Here is a 16,229-nt window from a genome sequence, read left to right as displayed (position 1 = left end):
TTGATACGCTGGATGGGGATTTGAAAGCCTCGAGATTGCACCCAGATCAGGCATTCGATAGAGCCAAATGGCGAAGCCGATCACGACGAGCCGACCCCGCTTGTGAACGGGACAAAGGCTGAAGAAAAATAAGAGTTTAAGGCAGAGTCAGGGCGCAACGCTACCAACCCTCGAAGCACCTTCTAGCGAGACTCCGCCTGCTGAAAGAATTTCGACGAACTTTCCGATGTTCACTCCGGCGACTTTTCACACAAAGGGAGAACAACGGCTTGGTGCACGACGACAAGTAGCGTCAACCACTTCAAACGTGATGTACTGGTGATCACTTGCCGAGAAGTCTTTGTGGATGCCCCACCTGTCCACCGATGGTGCCAGAGATTCCGATGCAAAAGTGTTGCCCGAGATACTTCCTTCGCAGCCTGGGCGCCGAAAGGTTGACGTGATTGGTGGTGTTATTTCAACCCACAAGCCCGGTTCTTGTCGTCATTTAAAGGATCTGTTTCCCTTTGGAGTCTGGAAGAGGCATGCCCGATTTAAAAGCCCAAGCGTTAAAATTACCATCCGCCAGGATTTGCTCCGCCTTGCCCAAAACGGCGTCCTCCAGAACGTCAAGCCGGTGCCGAAAATCCGACGTCGTCTCTTCCGGCGGCGAGTAAATGCTAAAAAACATGATCCCTAAACACCGAATCCAGACAAATCCGTTTCCTCCGCATTGGACAAGAAAACGAAGTCGAACGTCGTCCCTAACCCAAATGAGAGCGGTATTCGATAAGTCCGAAAAGTCGGGTCACTGTTTCACTGAGTTGCGCTAGTAACTGGTGAGCAGTTGCATTCCGGTGCATGTTAATTTATAAAATGCAGATCGTGTTAGTCGCACCCTAGCCCTTCCTAATTCCGACCTAAATATTGGACACCGTTCCGAACCCGCAGTGTGTGCGACGCTCTCACCAGACGCAGAGAACGTAACTTTCACTTTCATTGCAGAGAACGTATCTTTAATTTTCATTGCAGGTCTTCGCTTGGTGACCCACCTGACCGTATCCGCTGCGTACTGTCCTTCTGTCAGGTCCCTCAACGTGCTGACGTGTGTCCACAGTCCAAACACCTCCAGCATTTACAAAATCGATACCCACCCCGGCATTAGCTGCCTCAGGGTATTCACACTTTATGGCCTCCCTCACTTCAACCTTTTCAGTGCAGCAGTCAAGATCTCGGATTTCTAGAGAGCACATAGGCTCCACACTAGAATCGAGAGCCTTCTCCCAATTTCAGCAGGCTTCCTTCGGTTTAATGATCGGAAGATTTTGGTTTGTAGCCTGTTTGTATTTGAACGAACGGGTCTCTGGCGACGTGTTTCCCTTTATCCTACTTTCTTTTTTTGAGTTCTATAGTTTGAACTGAAACTAAATTTTTGTTTCGGATAAGGAATGCCAGTCAGTCTGCTCCCACAGCAGAGGTTAGGCAGCGTCCGCTCTGAATGAGACCGTTTTTGTGTATACTTGGGTGCTTTGCCTCAAACAAGGGGACCATGGACCAGAAAACGTGGGAGTAAGTTGCTCTTGAATATGGACTTGGGATCCATCGTATCCTAAGCAAAACAGTAACCTTGCAGTTTTCGTAGAAAGTGCAAATATCGGGGGTTGCATTCGCGGATCTCATTACGCAAGTTAGAGAGAAAAAGAGATCTTTTGTATAAGCCACCATTCATTAGACCAACTGAAATACTTTCTGAATTCTAGAATTTTAGGTTCTGATGAAGGGAACAGATGGTTCCCGAAATACAGTATTTGCAAACAACAAAAATTTAAAAACGGTGAAACCATTGTTTTTTTTTTGAAAGGATATCCCTTTAATTTTATGAAAATGTTAACTTGTAGTGCTTCAGTATCCTTTTCGACTTCGTATGGATTGAAAGGCATTTGGGAGGAAACAGAGGGCTGGATATTAGCACGAATTTCTTCTTGGCTCCCTACAGACAATTCTTAAAACGCATAGATATTCCTCGATCCTTCATATTCCAAGGACTATTTCATATTAATTTTCTTAAAAGACTTGAGTCTATTCTTCGCTGAATGTCTCCTTCATTGTCGACATCCTTGAAATGTAATAGTATGCGAAATGCAAAATAAACAATTATCTATTTTACGGAGATCTAGGTACCAATTACGTATTATATATGAAAGCTATCCATACTCTGCGGCCAGGTAAAATAGAAAATACGCCAATCTTCTTGAAGGTTATCTTCGAAAGGACCAACGCGACTTAGGCGTTACCATTGAATACATTTATATACAGGATATTTCACCAGACTGATAATCTGGCCCAACTTTTCTGAGGATTTTGGGTATATTTTAATTAAAAATTCCATTACACACTTCTTAAATATTAATAAATGTTTTCGTGTTTGCGTACGTACAAGAGTACAAGTCGTTTACCATCACGAACGCCATTATCCTTCCTTTCTACATGACCAGCAGACGTCACGTGACATTTTATCAAAACATATTGCGTTATATTGTCTGGGCCCCGTGTATTTACTATGTGACCTTTCGGTCAATCCAGATACTGGACTAAGTACACTTTTATTTGTATGGATGTATGTGACCCCTTCATTGTCAACCCTTGAGATGTGAAGAGGGAGGAAATCTAAATGATTTACTTGTTTGATTCCTTTCTGTATTTATTCGTCGACCTTTCTTTATTTCATTCAAGTTTTACTTTTACTGAGGAAGAAGGCTTTCAAATTATGTGTCCTGAATGGTCAAGAGGAAGTGTTGTCAAGTGACCCAATTGAACGTTTCTTATGGAAAATGGAGGGCACATGAACTTACGACAAAAGGACCCGAAACCCCATTTACAGGACCGAAGCATGGACTTGGAATCAATAACATCATCTAATCATCGGCATAAGTTTGAGGTGGATTTTTAGCAACGTAACCCAATCTTCCACAAAGTACCCTGATCCATCCATCCTTTGTTTGCTGGTGGTGGCAAATTGTTCAGGATCCAAAAAATTATCTACCGAGAAAACTCTAAACAGTTCGAAGGATCAGTTTTTAGGCAAATTTGTCTATTCTGTCGGTATAGCATCGTCCTTGATGTGCAGTTGTTCATTCTTACTGACAAGGGACCCTCAAAGAAGAGATTTAGCAAGATAGATAAGTGACAATCTTGAACTGCCTCTTATAAAGGCCTTTTGTTCAAGTTATGATTAGCCAACCAGAGAAAGGCATGAGGTTGCTCAATCACAGCTGAGTCGACTGGTGCCCGACGACAAGTCACAATACAAATCCCACTGCCACCAGTGAGAATTGAACCGCGACCTTCCGTACGACAGCTTTGTGCTTCAACCACCGAGCTATCCGGAGGTTTAAACAGTCTTTTATTCGTTTAGGTTCACCTCCCCCCCCCCCCCCCCATAAATACCCTGGACTGCTCCATTTCTGGCAGGTTCGCCCAGTATAGTTTCCTCAGCTGTTCTTCTTCATTTTTAATGTCAACCCAACATACCAGGAACCTACGCCAGTTTAGAGTTCACCTGGTTGGACCTAAATGCGTTGATCAGCGCTTGGCTGTCGGCCAGAATAACAATGCTCTGCCCTTAAGTTCCTTCGCAGGTTGAAGAAGATACATCCGTCTATGATGCAGATTTCCGCCTAGAATATACTAGTATGCTTACCCACTGGTTCCAAGTATATTTTCTTTGAACCAATGGGCCCGCCACCCGCTCGCCCGGTAATCAGTTGCTGGTCTCACTGATACTGCCGACCATTCTGGTTATCGTCCTTGCCGGCACCTGTATGTGCAGACGCAGAGGAGTTGATTCCAGAGGGGCCTCCAGAGACGTCGTTGGGCATGTCCTCATTACACCACTGATACTCACGCAAGCTAGTCTTTGGAGCTTATGTAATTCCCTGACTGTTGTATTGAGTTCAGTTCTTTCAGCCCAGATTACCGCCCCATAGGTGATCATTGCGGTGTATATTCAAAGTAGAGTCTTCGGGGTGCAACCCCATTTTTTTCATGCTATGGACCAATAAGTCATCAGAACCCTCGTAGTTTTCCAACAGTTGTTTGCAGCATGTCCGGCAGCATAGCACAATTTCGAAATACTTGACCTCTGTTCCCAACTGATCAAGCTTATGCTTCCTAGTGAATGATACTATGATGGTTTTGGCTGGATTGATACGCAGCCTCGCCTTCCAACACCAGCCACCAGTAACCCTTAGTCTAGTTTAGATTCTGTCACATAGGCTACCCTCATATTGGTACATACAGATTAAAGCAATGTTGTCAGCCTAACCCTGGGCTTGTATTCTATTATTTGTTAGCTCGTCTAGGAGTTCATCCACTACCATAATCCATATGCATGATGATAATACTTGGTCCTGAGCAGAATTCATGATAATACAATTTATGCCTGTCGGTACTTCTATTTGCCTACTCCCTAACACTCTACCCATTCAGAAAGTTGAGGTAGTTGTCACTTCCTTATGAATTAAGGTGATCTAGTGATTGCATGGAGATACTTCCTGTGCCAACCATATCGTCTGAACTTTAATGATAGCTCGTCTCTCCATGACTTCACAGTTTCTTTAAACTTATATTTAAGAGAAGCCTGTATATCGGCTATCTTTCGTCCGGCCCCATACTGCTTACCATCCGACCAGTGACCTCTTTCATTTAACTTGTTTCTTTACATATACATATGTTTTTACCGGAATCATTCCAGGCATATTGTTCCATACAACCTTGTCGAGGGACACTTTCCCTACTCGGCATCGGCTGCGCTACGCAACTATAGCGGTTGCGTTATCGCCGCTGCATTGGTGGCCAGCCTCCTCCCTCCAGCGCCTCCGATGCCTGCCATCGCTAAATCGAAAGCCACACTTGCCACCATTCCAATCTGATGCTGCTCAAGCAACCCCTTGCTGAACGTTGATTCGTTACCCAAACAGCTATTTGTGTCAAGGCTAGCGTACTCCACCACTTTCCACGAAATTCCGGCCTACATTAGAACCAAAGCCAAATCAACTTTGCCAGATCTCTCATGTGTGAAGCTGAAGAAGGATGGCTTTCCAGACCGAGTAACGCTATCGTCCAATCTTCCTTCTGGCCGCGATAGATCTTCATCGAGCCTTAGAGGACATCAGCCTGCCTCGTCGAACTTGAATGATTTCGATAATTTAGGATTTGTTTCAAAATGTAAGGAGCCTTAGGATCGAGCCGTCGAGTTTCAAGCGATCTGCTTCAGTAGTCCAATATCATATCATCCGCATTACTGAAACTTGGTTGGATGACAGGTTTTAGATTTCGAGCTCCTTTTGTTGTGAAAGGGACTGCGCTGGCAAGACAGCCGGTGGAGGTGTCCTGATAGCAATCACGCCCCCTCTCCGTGCTAAAACCATCTTTTCCTCATCCTCCTCCACCTACGATTCTATCAAAACGTTTGCCCCTTCATTATATCCTTTGTGCATTTCCCTTGCCTTAGCACCCCTCTTCTGGACGAAGGCTTCTTCGGCACATTATCAGAAGTCCTAACTGTTTTGTTTCCCTCTCCTCCTTTCGTCTTCTGTGAAGACTTTGACCTCCCTATGTTCTCTTGGCATACTACCCCCGACCTTGCTTCCCTCCCTAATAACTCGGCTCACCCTTTTTTATCCACTTTCACAAGCATCTATGAGCCCTTTACTTTAACCTTTCCAGAAATAAATTAAATTGTTCTCTTGATCTTATTCTTTCTAACCTTCTCGTGCGTTGCCTTTCTCAAGCTGCAGATGCTCCTCTTATGTATCATGACTTCCGCCATCTTGCTCTCGAGGTTGATGCTCAGATCTCCCAACTTCACTCCCCCATCGTGCGCAAAGCTGCGAAGTTTAACTATCGTAAGGGAAACTTCGAAGGCGGCAGAGCTGACGACAATCAACCGAGCTCCTTTCCCCTCTTCATAAACGTGTGATACAACGCTTAGTAGCTTCTATACCAATTTATCAGATCTTCTTCTCAGTTACGTCTCCATCTCTACTGAATTTTTGGGCTCCTACTTTATCTGGTTCACCATTGAAGTACACTCGTCAAATATCTCATTAGCAAGCTTGACGCGAATGTCCATCTTAGTTGTCAAGTTGTCAGTCCGTCTCCCTTACCCTGATCATTATTTTCAACACAAGCCTCAAAAAGATTCATTTTCCTAGCCTGTGGAAAGAAGCTCTCATCGCTCCCATTCCCAAAAGTGGCGATCGCATTCATGTTAAGAATTACCGTCCCATTTCGCTCCTCTTCTCCTGTTCCAAAATCTTTGAAAGGTATATCAGCGGCTGGTTGTCCACCCACGTTAACCACCTCATAGTGAAAGAGTAACACGGCTTTGTTAAGCATAGGTCCCTGCCTCCAATCTGGTATACCCCTGGCCCCACAGCTTCTTGGACCTCTCCTTCCTACAACAGCGTAAAAAATCTCTGGATTTATGCACATTTTTTAAACTTCCTTCGGATCTGACGGACTGCTCCGCCTCTAACGATATCACCTAACGTCCTGAATCTTATAATAGACGTGAGGCAGACATTTTTAACTTACTCTTCGCGGCGCTCGAAATCTATTTCATTCGCTAGATTTTGTCGAAGTTTAAACACACAGCAGCTTAATCCCTCAAACTTCTCTTCTTTCTGATGTCTTAAGCATTGGTTGAGGTTCTTGCTTTCCTTCTTCCTGAGGGTGATAAGTAACTGGAGGTAACTTTGTTTATTATTCGTTAAGACTTTTGTTTTAGGTGGGGTAGGTGAATTCATTTACGCACAAATTGTTAGACTCCCGATTCGGTACGTCGTCGGACTACCAACTCAACACCCCCCTCCCCCCCCGCATTGTCAGAGAGTTAGCCTGGAACCATTTGTCATATTACCTCGGACTAGCGCCCGAATTCTCTGCCTTGCGGAACCTTCAATTCAGGGAATTCCTCTCACCAGTACACCGAGAGTTTGTGTCCACCAGTTCGAAGGCAATGTATTGATGGTTGCTTGTCGAGAAGTCTTCCAGAACTTTCCACGCGTCCACCAGCGACAACAGTGATTCCCGCGCGAAGGTTACATCTGGAATGCTTCCCTCGCAGCCTGGGTGCCGGAACGTTAGGGTGGATCCAGTGTTTAGAACTACTAGTCCTGTTCTCGCTGCCATTTTCAGAATTTGTTTGCCTCTGGAGTCCGCGTGGGGCATGCCCCGTTCAAGTGCCCTGGCATTGAAGTCACCCCCGACCAGCATCCGCCCATTTCTGCCTAAGATAGCGTCCTCCAAAGCATGAGGCCTGCGTCGAAAGTCCGGTATAGTCTCATTCGGCGTAAGGGAGACACTGAAAAACATTATCCCTGAACAGCAAATTCTCGACCTTGTTTAAACACCCTAAGGTGGGTGCCATCCCGAACCCAGATGGCAGCTGTACCTGATAGGTCAGGGTGCCATGGCACTGGGTCCTTGTTTCGGTACTGCTTACGGATCAGTACTAAATCAGCTTTGCTCTCTGCAGCGAACTGCGCTAGTAACTCGTGAGCGGTTGCACTCCGGTGCATATTGATTTGTAGGATGTGAAACATGTTGACCGCCTCCTAGCTCTCTCCACCATTTATGACAAGAACTCATTCTCAGCAATCATCCAACCGAAAAAATCATAGTAGTGACTGTGTACTCCTTCAAAATACTCTCCATTCGGATATCGGTTCAGATTTTGAAAATTTGCTGAAACCCCCTCCCACCTCTTAAGTTCATCCGTTCATCCTTGAACTGCCTCATAATATGGGCCATTATATTGGAAAATTCGGTTAAAACCCTACCCTTACTAATAAAGTTATATTAGGTCCATGTTACCATGATTTTTCCGCTCCGCTTATTTCGTTGCGAGCCCAGATATAACTTGTTAAAGGCACTCCCCGTATCCGGAACTCGCTAGCGCAATGGCACGAAGCTATAATACTTATCAACGAACACTTTGGAGCAGCTATTCAAATGCAAAGAAAAGAAATTATCTTGTGGCTGCCAAAGTCGACCAGGATTTTCCTGGTCCCCTAAAATGATAATAAACTGACTTCCTAAAAACAGCTTCTGTATCTAAATTTGAAATTTTAACTAACAGAAATTATGATGATAAAAATTCCACGGCAAATTTGGATGTAAATGATTGATAACGACATAAAAATTTAACCATTCGAACGTGAATTGCTATCCACATAAAGGCTCCAACCACAATAGAAAATATCTTTATGGTAACTCCTATCCGCACATATCCCCAAGTGAAAGCGTTTGAATCAGATACGATAAAAAGTTGCTTCAATTCACTGCATAAAAAGCCTAGGACATTGCGAAAATGTATTCCTAGTCAAGAAAACGAAAGTGACCAAATAGGTTAGCGGATACCAATGGCAAACGAAAAACCTTTAGATACGAACGAAGCTTTTTTTCAAGTAGATATTTTCACTCTTTCACTTGGAGGTGACTCCATGGGGCAGGAGAACTGGAAATAGAATTCGCCATTGTTTTCAAGAAACCCCACTTGGCACTTGAGTTATTTAAGTGCAAGTTTTCACAAGCCTAAAATGTTGACGTCTACTACTGTGCGGACGAATTGAAATTCGTTTAGATACTCGCAACGGGGAGTCATAGATTTAAAATGTTGCTTTAGGTCTTGCTTGTGCCAAAATAGATGCGGAATCGTTTCTGAGTGTTTTGATTTATTTGCATACGGAGAAAGAGGAGTAAGAGGAGCAGCACTCAGTTATTGGAATTGGAAATTGGCAAATAGTTTCAATTGTTAGCCAGATGAAAATGGAATGGATTTATCTTTCATTGAATAGATACTTTGCAGTGCAATTGGTGACTCAATGGGAAATGTAACTAGATTTATTTCCATGGAAATTGAGATATAACTAAATAGTTGGCCGTCAGTAATATTGATATCTCTATCATCAAGTATTAGTGCTACTTCTGCAGATCCGAAATATCCTTCACAAAAGCTCCTCCATCCTCGTGTCTAGTTAAAACCGACTAGACCGACTAGATTAGAATGGATCTTTACGCAGAATAGTTGAAACGAATTGATTCCAACGAGGTATGGGAATGAAACCTGGACTTTAATACTAAATATTGTCACACCAGCATTTCTACAGTCGATACCCATTGATGTTTATGAGTACAGGTGTATAACCCTGGCTATGCCTTGTAGTGGAACCTACTCTCCTAAGATGGCCAACGAGCAGGTCACCTCAAGGGCAACTGGCGTACAACAATGGAAGAGGAGTGCGGGCGTCTCGGCAAGTCGTGGGGGGAGTTGAAGCGTATTTCATCATCGTCAACGGCGAAACAACTGGTATCCGGTCTAGGCCTGCCTTAATAAGGAACTGCAGACATCCTGGTCTTACGCCCAGGTTGTGATTTTCGACCGTAGATAGGAGAAATTGTCAACGGACTCAAAGTTGTATTCTCCTATCCATATTCTTCTTCATGTTTGACCAGTGCGGTTTGATGTTGTTGGTTGATTCGTCTTCGATGCTGACGTTGCCACCATATATTTTGTCTTGCCTTCATTGATGTGCAGCCCAAGTTCTCGCGCCAGTATCTGCCCGCTCGATCTGGATGAAAGCAGTTTGTACGTCTCGGGTGGTTCTTCCCATGATGTCGATATCGTCAGCATACGCCAGTAGTAGGGTGGACTTGAAGAGGATCGTGCCTCTTGCATTTACCTCAGCATCACGGATCACTTTCTCGAGGGCAGGTTAAAGAGGACACATGATAGCGCATCCCCTTATCTTAGACCGTTGTTGATGTCGAATGGTCTTGAGAGTGATCCCGCTGTTTTTATCTGGCCTCGCACGTTGGTCATGGTCAGCCTAGTCAGTCTTATTAATTTCGTCGGGATACCGAATTCTCTCATGGCCGTGTACAGTTTCAGCGTATTTCAGGTAACCGTAAAAGATTACGCGTAGGTGTAGTTGATATGCTAGACCCCACCAAGGAGTAAATGGCAAAGCAATCAGGGAAATTAGGCTCCAACTTTCTCTAAAAGGGTACAGTGTAAGTATGTCAACGGTCAGCAACGGATTGACAAAACTTGGCTCCGAAGCTTACAAAAGAGAATGCCATCGAGTTGTTGAGATGGTGTCACCAAACGTCACAGAAAATGATTTTCATTAATGAATGTGGCTTTAACTTACACCTTTAGCATCGTCAAGCTCGACCAAAAAAAGAAACTCGAACTCGTCTAGTACTGTCGACAGTACCGGGCCGCAATGTGACACTTGGCGACAATGGCGAGAGATTCTAGGGCTTCATCAGAGAATTAGTTGAAAAGCTTGGTCCATCTTGGCATTGGTGATAATGGATAACGCAAAAATCCACAAAGACCGAGAAGTCGCTGAAGTTATACATACTACCGACTTGTTGATCTTACCTTTGCCTCCATACTCTCCAGTGCTGAACCCAATTGGAAAGGTTTTTTCGAAAATAAAAGGAACCGCACGCGAAAGCTTGGCAGATGATTTATCAGAACATAGACTCCAGGACCTGTTTCAGTTGGGAATAGGAAATGTATCGTCAGATTACTCCAATTTTTATATGAATATGATGATGCAACTACCAAGTGCGGCAGCTGGAAACGATGAAATAATTTTCTGAACGTGGAAAAACATTGTTGTTATTATTTACAAGAACGTCAATTTCATTTTTATTATTGTTAATTAATATTTTATGCCCATTATCTTTTTTCAGCAGACGATGAATTTCACTCAATACATCAACAAGTTGTCTTGGAAAATAGTTAATTTGTTTTGAAACATCATTATTTTCACTTCCTAAAACGTTAACTTCATTTGTTAAAGTGTTAATTTGATTTGTTGAAGCGTTAATTTCATTGTTTAAAGCGTTGATTTGATTTGTTGAAGCATTTTGTTTAAGCGTTAAAACCTATAGTTACGCTGTATCGCATTGGCTTGCCGGCCGTTATGCAGTAGGCGAATGCTCCAAAGGCCTTATTAGGGCGATCAGACCGAGTCTGCACGGAGACTCATCTGAAGTGGTAGTCATAAAACCTTACCAAGGGTATACTGGTACCATGGGACCCGGGATAGCTTCTGGACTCACATACTTCAGGAGAATTCCTGTCGTATGTGCGTTTAGTTCGGTTGTTTACGGTGGGCCCCCTAGTGGGAGCTTCATGGGGGTTGTGGTTGGGTTTAAGCGAACAGGGACCTTCGGGTCTCAACGTGGTTTTGCGTTTCAACATGGGTGCCGTACTCCTTAGTTCGGTAGAAATTTTGGTAGGTCTTGCATCCACCAGTATGAATACTGAGCCGTGCACTCGGTATAGACTGGTACCATTGTTGCTTATCACAGCGGGGCTCTGATTCTGGTTACAAAATCAATCGGTGTCTTAAGAAGACCGTGGGATTAACTCCACGAGACAGGCACTTACGTAAAGCCCTCGCCAAAATCTTTCCCATAAGACAGATAGAGCAATATAAAAAGGATGAGCTAAGTAGTTTTAGTACCAGAACCAACCTCTGCCTTTTCGACTGGGGATAAAACACTCCTTCCACCATTCAAATATGCTTATGAACCCAATGGGTCTGATTTTAGCAACCAACTTTAGGGCTTTGTTTGAAATCTCGTCCAATTTCGAAGCCCTATTATTCCCGATTTGTTAACAGATCTTTTTAAGTTCCTCCTTGATCACCCTGTTGAACCGTCGGTGGGAGTTCACTTTCTTGCTGTTATGGGAAAAAATTGCGATTATTCTGAGCAAACGCCGTGGCATGTGGCTTGGAGTGATTTTTGTCAACGAATCTTGTTCTTTACCGCTTTATAAGCAGCGCTCCAAGGGTTCATATTTGCCTCAACGTACAACCATTTGTAGCAATTCCGCATACTTTTTTGTATGGCCTTGTTATGGCTACTTCGAAGATAGCGGTACTCTTACTATGGAACCATTACTCCACTAATAGTTTGGTTTCCTACTGTGGAGGAACCTCCGTCGCAGAATTGTAGAGTGATATGGCTCAGTTAGCTGCTGGCAAACCTGACTCACTCTTTCCAACGAAGTTCCGGTCGGGTCGTGGCCTCTTTCTAGAGCTACTAGGAATGCCTCTTCCTCGAAAGCTCCAGTGGAATAGAAAACTATTCTTCTACTTGTGTTGCGCATTCGACTGCCAGCTTCTTCACTTTTCATGTTGAGAAAGATGGCCTGGTGGTCACTTTGGGTGTAGTGTTCACTTACTCACCACCAGCCAGATCGAGCCTAGCTCTCTACTTCTGAAGGTGGGTACGCGTCAAACATTGGCTAATATGATGTTCACCTCTGCAAAAGTTTGGAGCAGATTTTGGCCGCTGGTGTTCGCCACTCAACTTCCCCAGTCCAAGGCCCACGCGTTAAAATCACCGGCAATAATTTTGGAGCTGTGGCCTCTAGCGTCCAATACAGAGCTGTATAGCATCTGCAACATGTTGCAGTAGGGGAGCGTAGCAGCTATAGATATGAACGCCATTGATTTTTGCTCTTGAAAAGTTGGCTTGTCTTCTGCACCGGTAAGGTTTACAGTTTACCACAACGTCTACAATCGATACTCGAACGGTTCAAGTTGGTTTGTACCAACTTCATTTGGCCTTACGATTCAGTTCCCTTCTGTATGCCGGACACCTGCCACCGCCTATATGAAAAGTCCTTCTTCTCCACATTTCCTGAACCTCTTCGAACTATCATGCTAACTAGTAAGTGCCGCTGCAAAGTGAAATCAGTGGGCACCTGAAGCGTCTCTTGAGGGATACTTGCTCCATAAGTCGCCCGCGGTAATCAAGTGAACCTCTAATTCCACCGGTAAGCTAATAATAGCGGTATGCCTACCTACATATGCTTCTTTATCCTCTTTATCGCTGTCTCCTGTATTCCGCGAATATTAAATTGACCCATTACGCAACACAGATTTCCTCCTGGTAGTATTCTATTAATTTGCTGTATGCAGAGAATACGTCCTACATCTAATTTAAGGAGACTCTCCTCTTGCACGCAGTAGGAGAGGTTCAAGTTTTTTTCGCCAAATATGGCCTCTTGGGTATCAAACGAAAGCCCACGACTAGAACCTTCCAAAGCAAGTCTTAGTTTCAATGTAAGATGTTAAAGTGGGAGTACTGGGATAGGAAGTAGTCTCTTATCTACAAAACCCATTCTACAAAAAATAGTCAGTCCAAGAATCTTAAAAAATTATGGTGCTGTCTACATATGACAGACAAATAAAAAACCAACAAAATGTGATGGTGCAGCTCATAATGCGGAACACAATGCCGGGAAGTTTGGTGGAATTAGTGCTATTATCAGCACTGACATAAAAGGTCAAAATTGTGATTAGCTTACTCAAAAAACATTCAGTACAATCTGTGTATAAATGGAACTATCTTTTGCTCAAGCATTTTTACATTTTTCACAAAACCTTTCATAAGTGAAGGGTACAAATTTGGATTATTTTCACCTTGAAATTAGGAGAACTTAGTTCATTTTGCAGTCAAATCTTCTTTACACAAATATTTTATTTGTCGTATTTGTTTAAAAAAAATCTTCATCCCAGCAGCTTTCTCAACCTGTCAAACTTGTCACGCGTCTGTGCACATCATTATTATATTGTAAGTTCTATTAACACGGTGTATTTATAGATTTTCTGATTTATATCTAAATTGGATCGTAACATACATTATCTGAAACAGAAGGACAATCTTTTCATTCTAATATCATAAGGCCATCAATTTTCAGTGAACTAACATTAGATTAGATTTTGAAATGTCAAAGATGTCCTTAAGGGTGAGACATGGAAGAGATTCCAGACGGGACCGAAAGAGAAAGCCACCAAATCAAGATAATGAAAGCACAACACACAGACGATTGCAGAGGCGAAGAAAGGACCGGAAGAAGCACATAACTTCCCGCGCTGAAGACATGATGGTAAGGAAAAAGAAATTTGTGAACAAGGACCTCATTGTAGTGTCTCGTTTTGAAGCATATTAATCTGTTGCGAGAAGACAACTACTGGGAAGAACGGAAAGTGAAACTTGGCGCACAAAGGAAGGAATTTTTGGAAAACGTAAAGAAAGGAGTCATGTCCAAGATATTTCTTCGTCGGAATTTGATATTGAAAACGAACTTATTGAAACTGACGAATGGCAAAACCATCAGTGATAAAAGCGATAGGTGAACTTCGATGTTTCTGTAAAGAAGTTTACTTTTACGCTCAATACAGTTCATTGACGTTTCTTACGCTTGTATTATGTTATAAACAAAAATTAAAAAGCCAATGAGAATAAAGCAGATTTTTTTTATTATGAAAACGGCAGGTATTCTGCACACACGGATGATGATAACTAATAACAAGGAAACCTTTGTTGCTTTGTTCGCTTGATGACAGAAACTACCTCGATTTTATGCTCTAGGAGGGTTAGACGAGAATCTTCCAGTCAAGATCTGATTTCAAAAATTGCCTCGTTTGAGAGGACCTCGATCTCCTCAATATCTTGGGTCACGGCAATCACTTCGATGTCCTACAAGTTATTCTCGCGTCCGTGTCGCAACGCAATAGCCTCTTCCGTAAGAATTCTATGACTATGTGCACCAGATATTTAGGAACACCTACTTTGGCTACAACAGCAATTAACGAGTGTAACTGCCGCCGGTTTATTAGCCTCGATTGTTTCCTCCTCAATTTTTGTCACCGTACTAATCATATTGGCAGTGGATTTTGCCTTGCGGATATTCGAACTTCCTGTTCGATAGACCACTCTCCTTTTGTGTAATCTGTACAAGCCGATTAAAGATTACCCGCTCGAAAAACCAATGCCCTTTAATTGACATATAGGCCTATAAGACGGATGATCAACCAAAAGTTTATTTGGCTTTGGGATTAGCACAAGCTTCAGTTTCCTCTACTTTTCCGAGAAAATCCCTTCTTTGGAACACGTCATAAATGTTTCAGCGAGCCACCTTGGAGCTGTTTTGACGGCCACTACCTAAGCTTCATTCGAAGCCTGGTGCTTCATCTAAGCCTGCTCAACAATCTCCTCTGCGGCTTCCAGGACTTTTTCAGTGTTAAGCACTGAATTTCATCGGAATCTATCTGGACAGCAGGTAGGTATGGTTCACTTGAAACATGTGTGAAGAGTGCACTAATGATATCCCGCAACAAATTAGTTTTGATGATCGGTGGTGAGCGTTTATCCTTGATTGATGCCATGACTGTCTAGTATGCACCTCACTGTGGATGAATGTCTGCTACCTTGCATAGCTCTTGAAGTGTTCAGTTTTATCTCTGGAGATAACCGCTTCCAGTTCTTTTCTCACCTTTTTATATCGGTTGTACAACTCTTCAGACTAAGGCCGGTTCCTGCTGCGTTGACTGTGTCTCCTGGGTTTAGGGGAAACTTTACGAAGAATGACTTTTTCTTTTGCGTTTCCCATCGGCATCGCCTCCTGCAATGGTATTCCTTCGAACAATTGCTTATCAATATCCAACCCGTTACTGCAGTTTCCTTGATATGTTTTGCTCTTGTGCACCACTATATCTGGAAGATGGTACCCTGATGGTCGCTATGTGCATACCCTTCGCACACTCCTAAGAGTATTAACATCGCCAGGCGGTGAAAATGATTCGAGAAAGAGCCTCTTGCATTTGTTTCGCGACTACCCAATATCTTGGATGCAACCGTTAAAATCCCCAACTATTATTATTGGGTTATGACTGCTTGTTTCAGAAGCTAATCTTTCCATAATCTGCAGCTGCCTGGGATATAGACGAGGTTACTTTCCTGTATTTCTCTTCATTGCAGCAACTGGAATTCCCATTGCACTCTTTGGCAATATGCATTTCTTCTCAGCATCTTTGGTGGTGTTGTGGTAATCTCATCTAAGTCCTTTTACTTCTTCTTCTTTTTCTTCAGTCTTTGTCCTGGTTCACCTTTACTTTCGCTGCGTTGCCCACTGATGGTTTGGTCTTCTTAAGGAAATCGTGGGACTAACTCTCCCCAGCCCTAAGGTCAAGGAGTAAATCACCTTTCTGCATGCGTCTTATCTAGTTCACGTGTTCACATAGGTCCGAAAGGGAACTTTCCGTCTTCACTTTTGGCAAGATTTCCACATATGTCAGTTCACTTGTTGATTTTATAATCAGCGCATCTAGCCGCGATCTCCTTTGTGGCGTTCCTTTTCTCTCTACTTT

The 16,229-nt window shown here is 43.2% G+C and overlaps 1 protein-coding gene across 1 annotated transcript; it reads left to right on the top strand.

The window, feature by feature from the left end:
* The first annotated feature begins 13,613 nt into the window (after positions 1-13,613).
* LOC119649690 lies at positions 13,614-14,278 on the top strand. Its single transcript, XM_038051958.1, has 2 exons — positions 13,614-13,966; positions 14,022-14,278. Exons 1-2 carry the CDS (start codon positions 13,805-13,807, stop codon positions 14,214-14,216), a joined length of 357 nt encoding a protein of 118 aa, XP_037907886.1. The 5' UTR covers positions 13,614-13,804; the 3' UTR covers positions 14,217-14,278.
* The last annotated feature ends 1,951 nt before the right edge of the window (positions 14,279-16,229 follow it).

The sequence above is a fragment of the Hermetia illucens genome, chromosome 2, assembly GCF_905115235.1.
Source record: "Hermetia illucens chromosome 2, iHerIll2.2.curated.20191125, whole genome shotgun sequence".
In the NCBI taxonomy this organism is placed as follows: domain Eukaryota; kingdom Metazoa; phylum Arthropoda; class Insecta; order Diptera; family Stratiomyidae; genus Hermetia; species Hermetia illucens.
The sequence above is the reverse complement of the archived record's forward strand: the minus strand, read 5'-3'. Positions and strand labels throughout refer to the sequence as shown.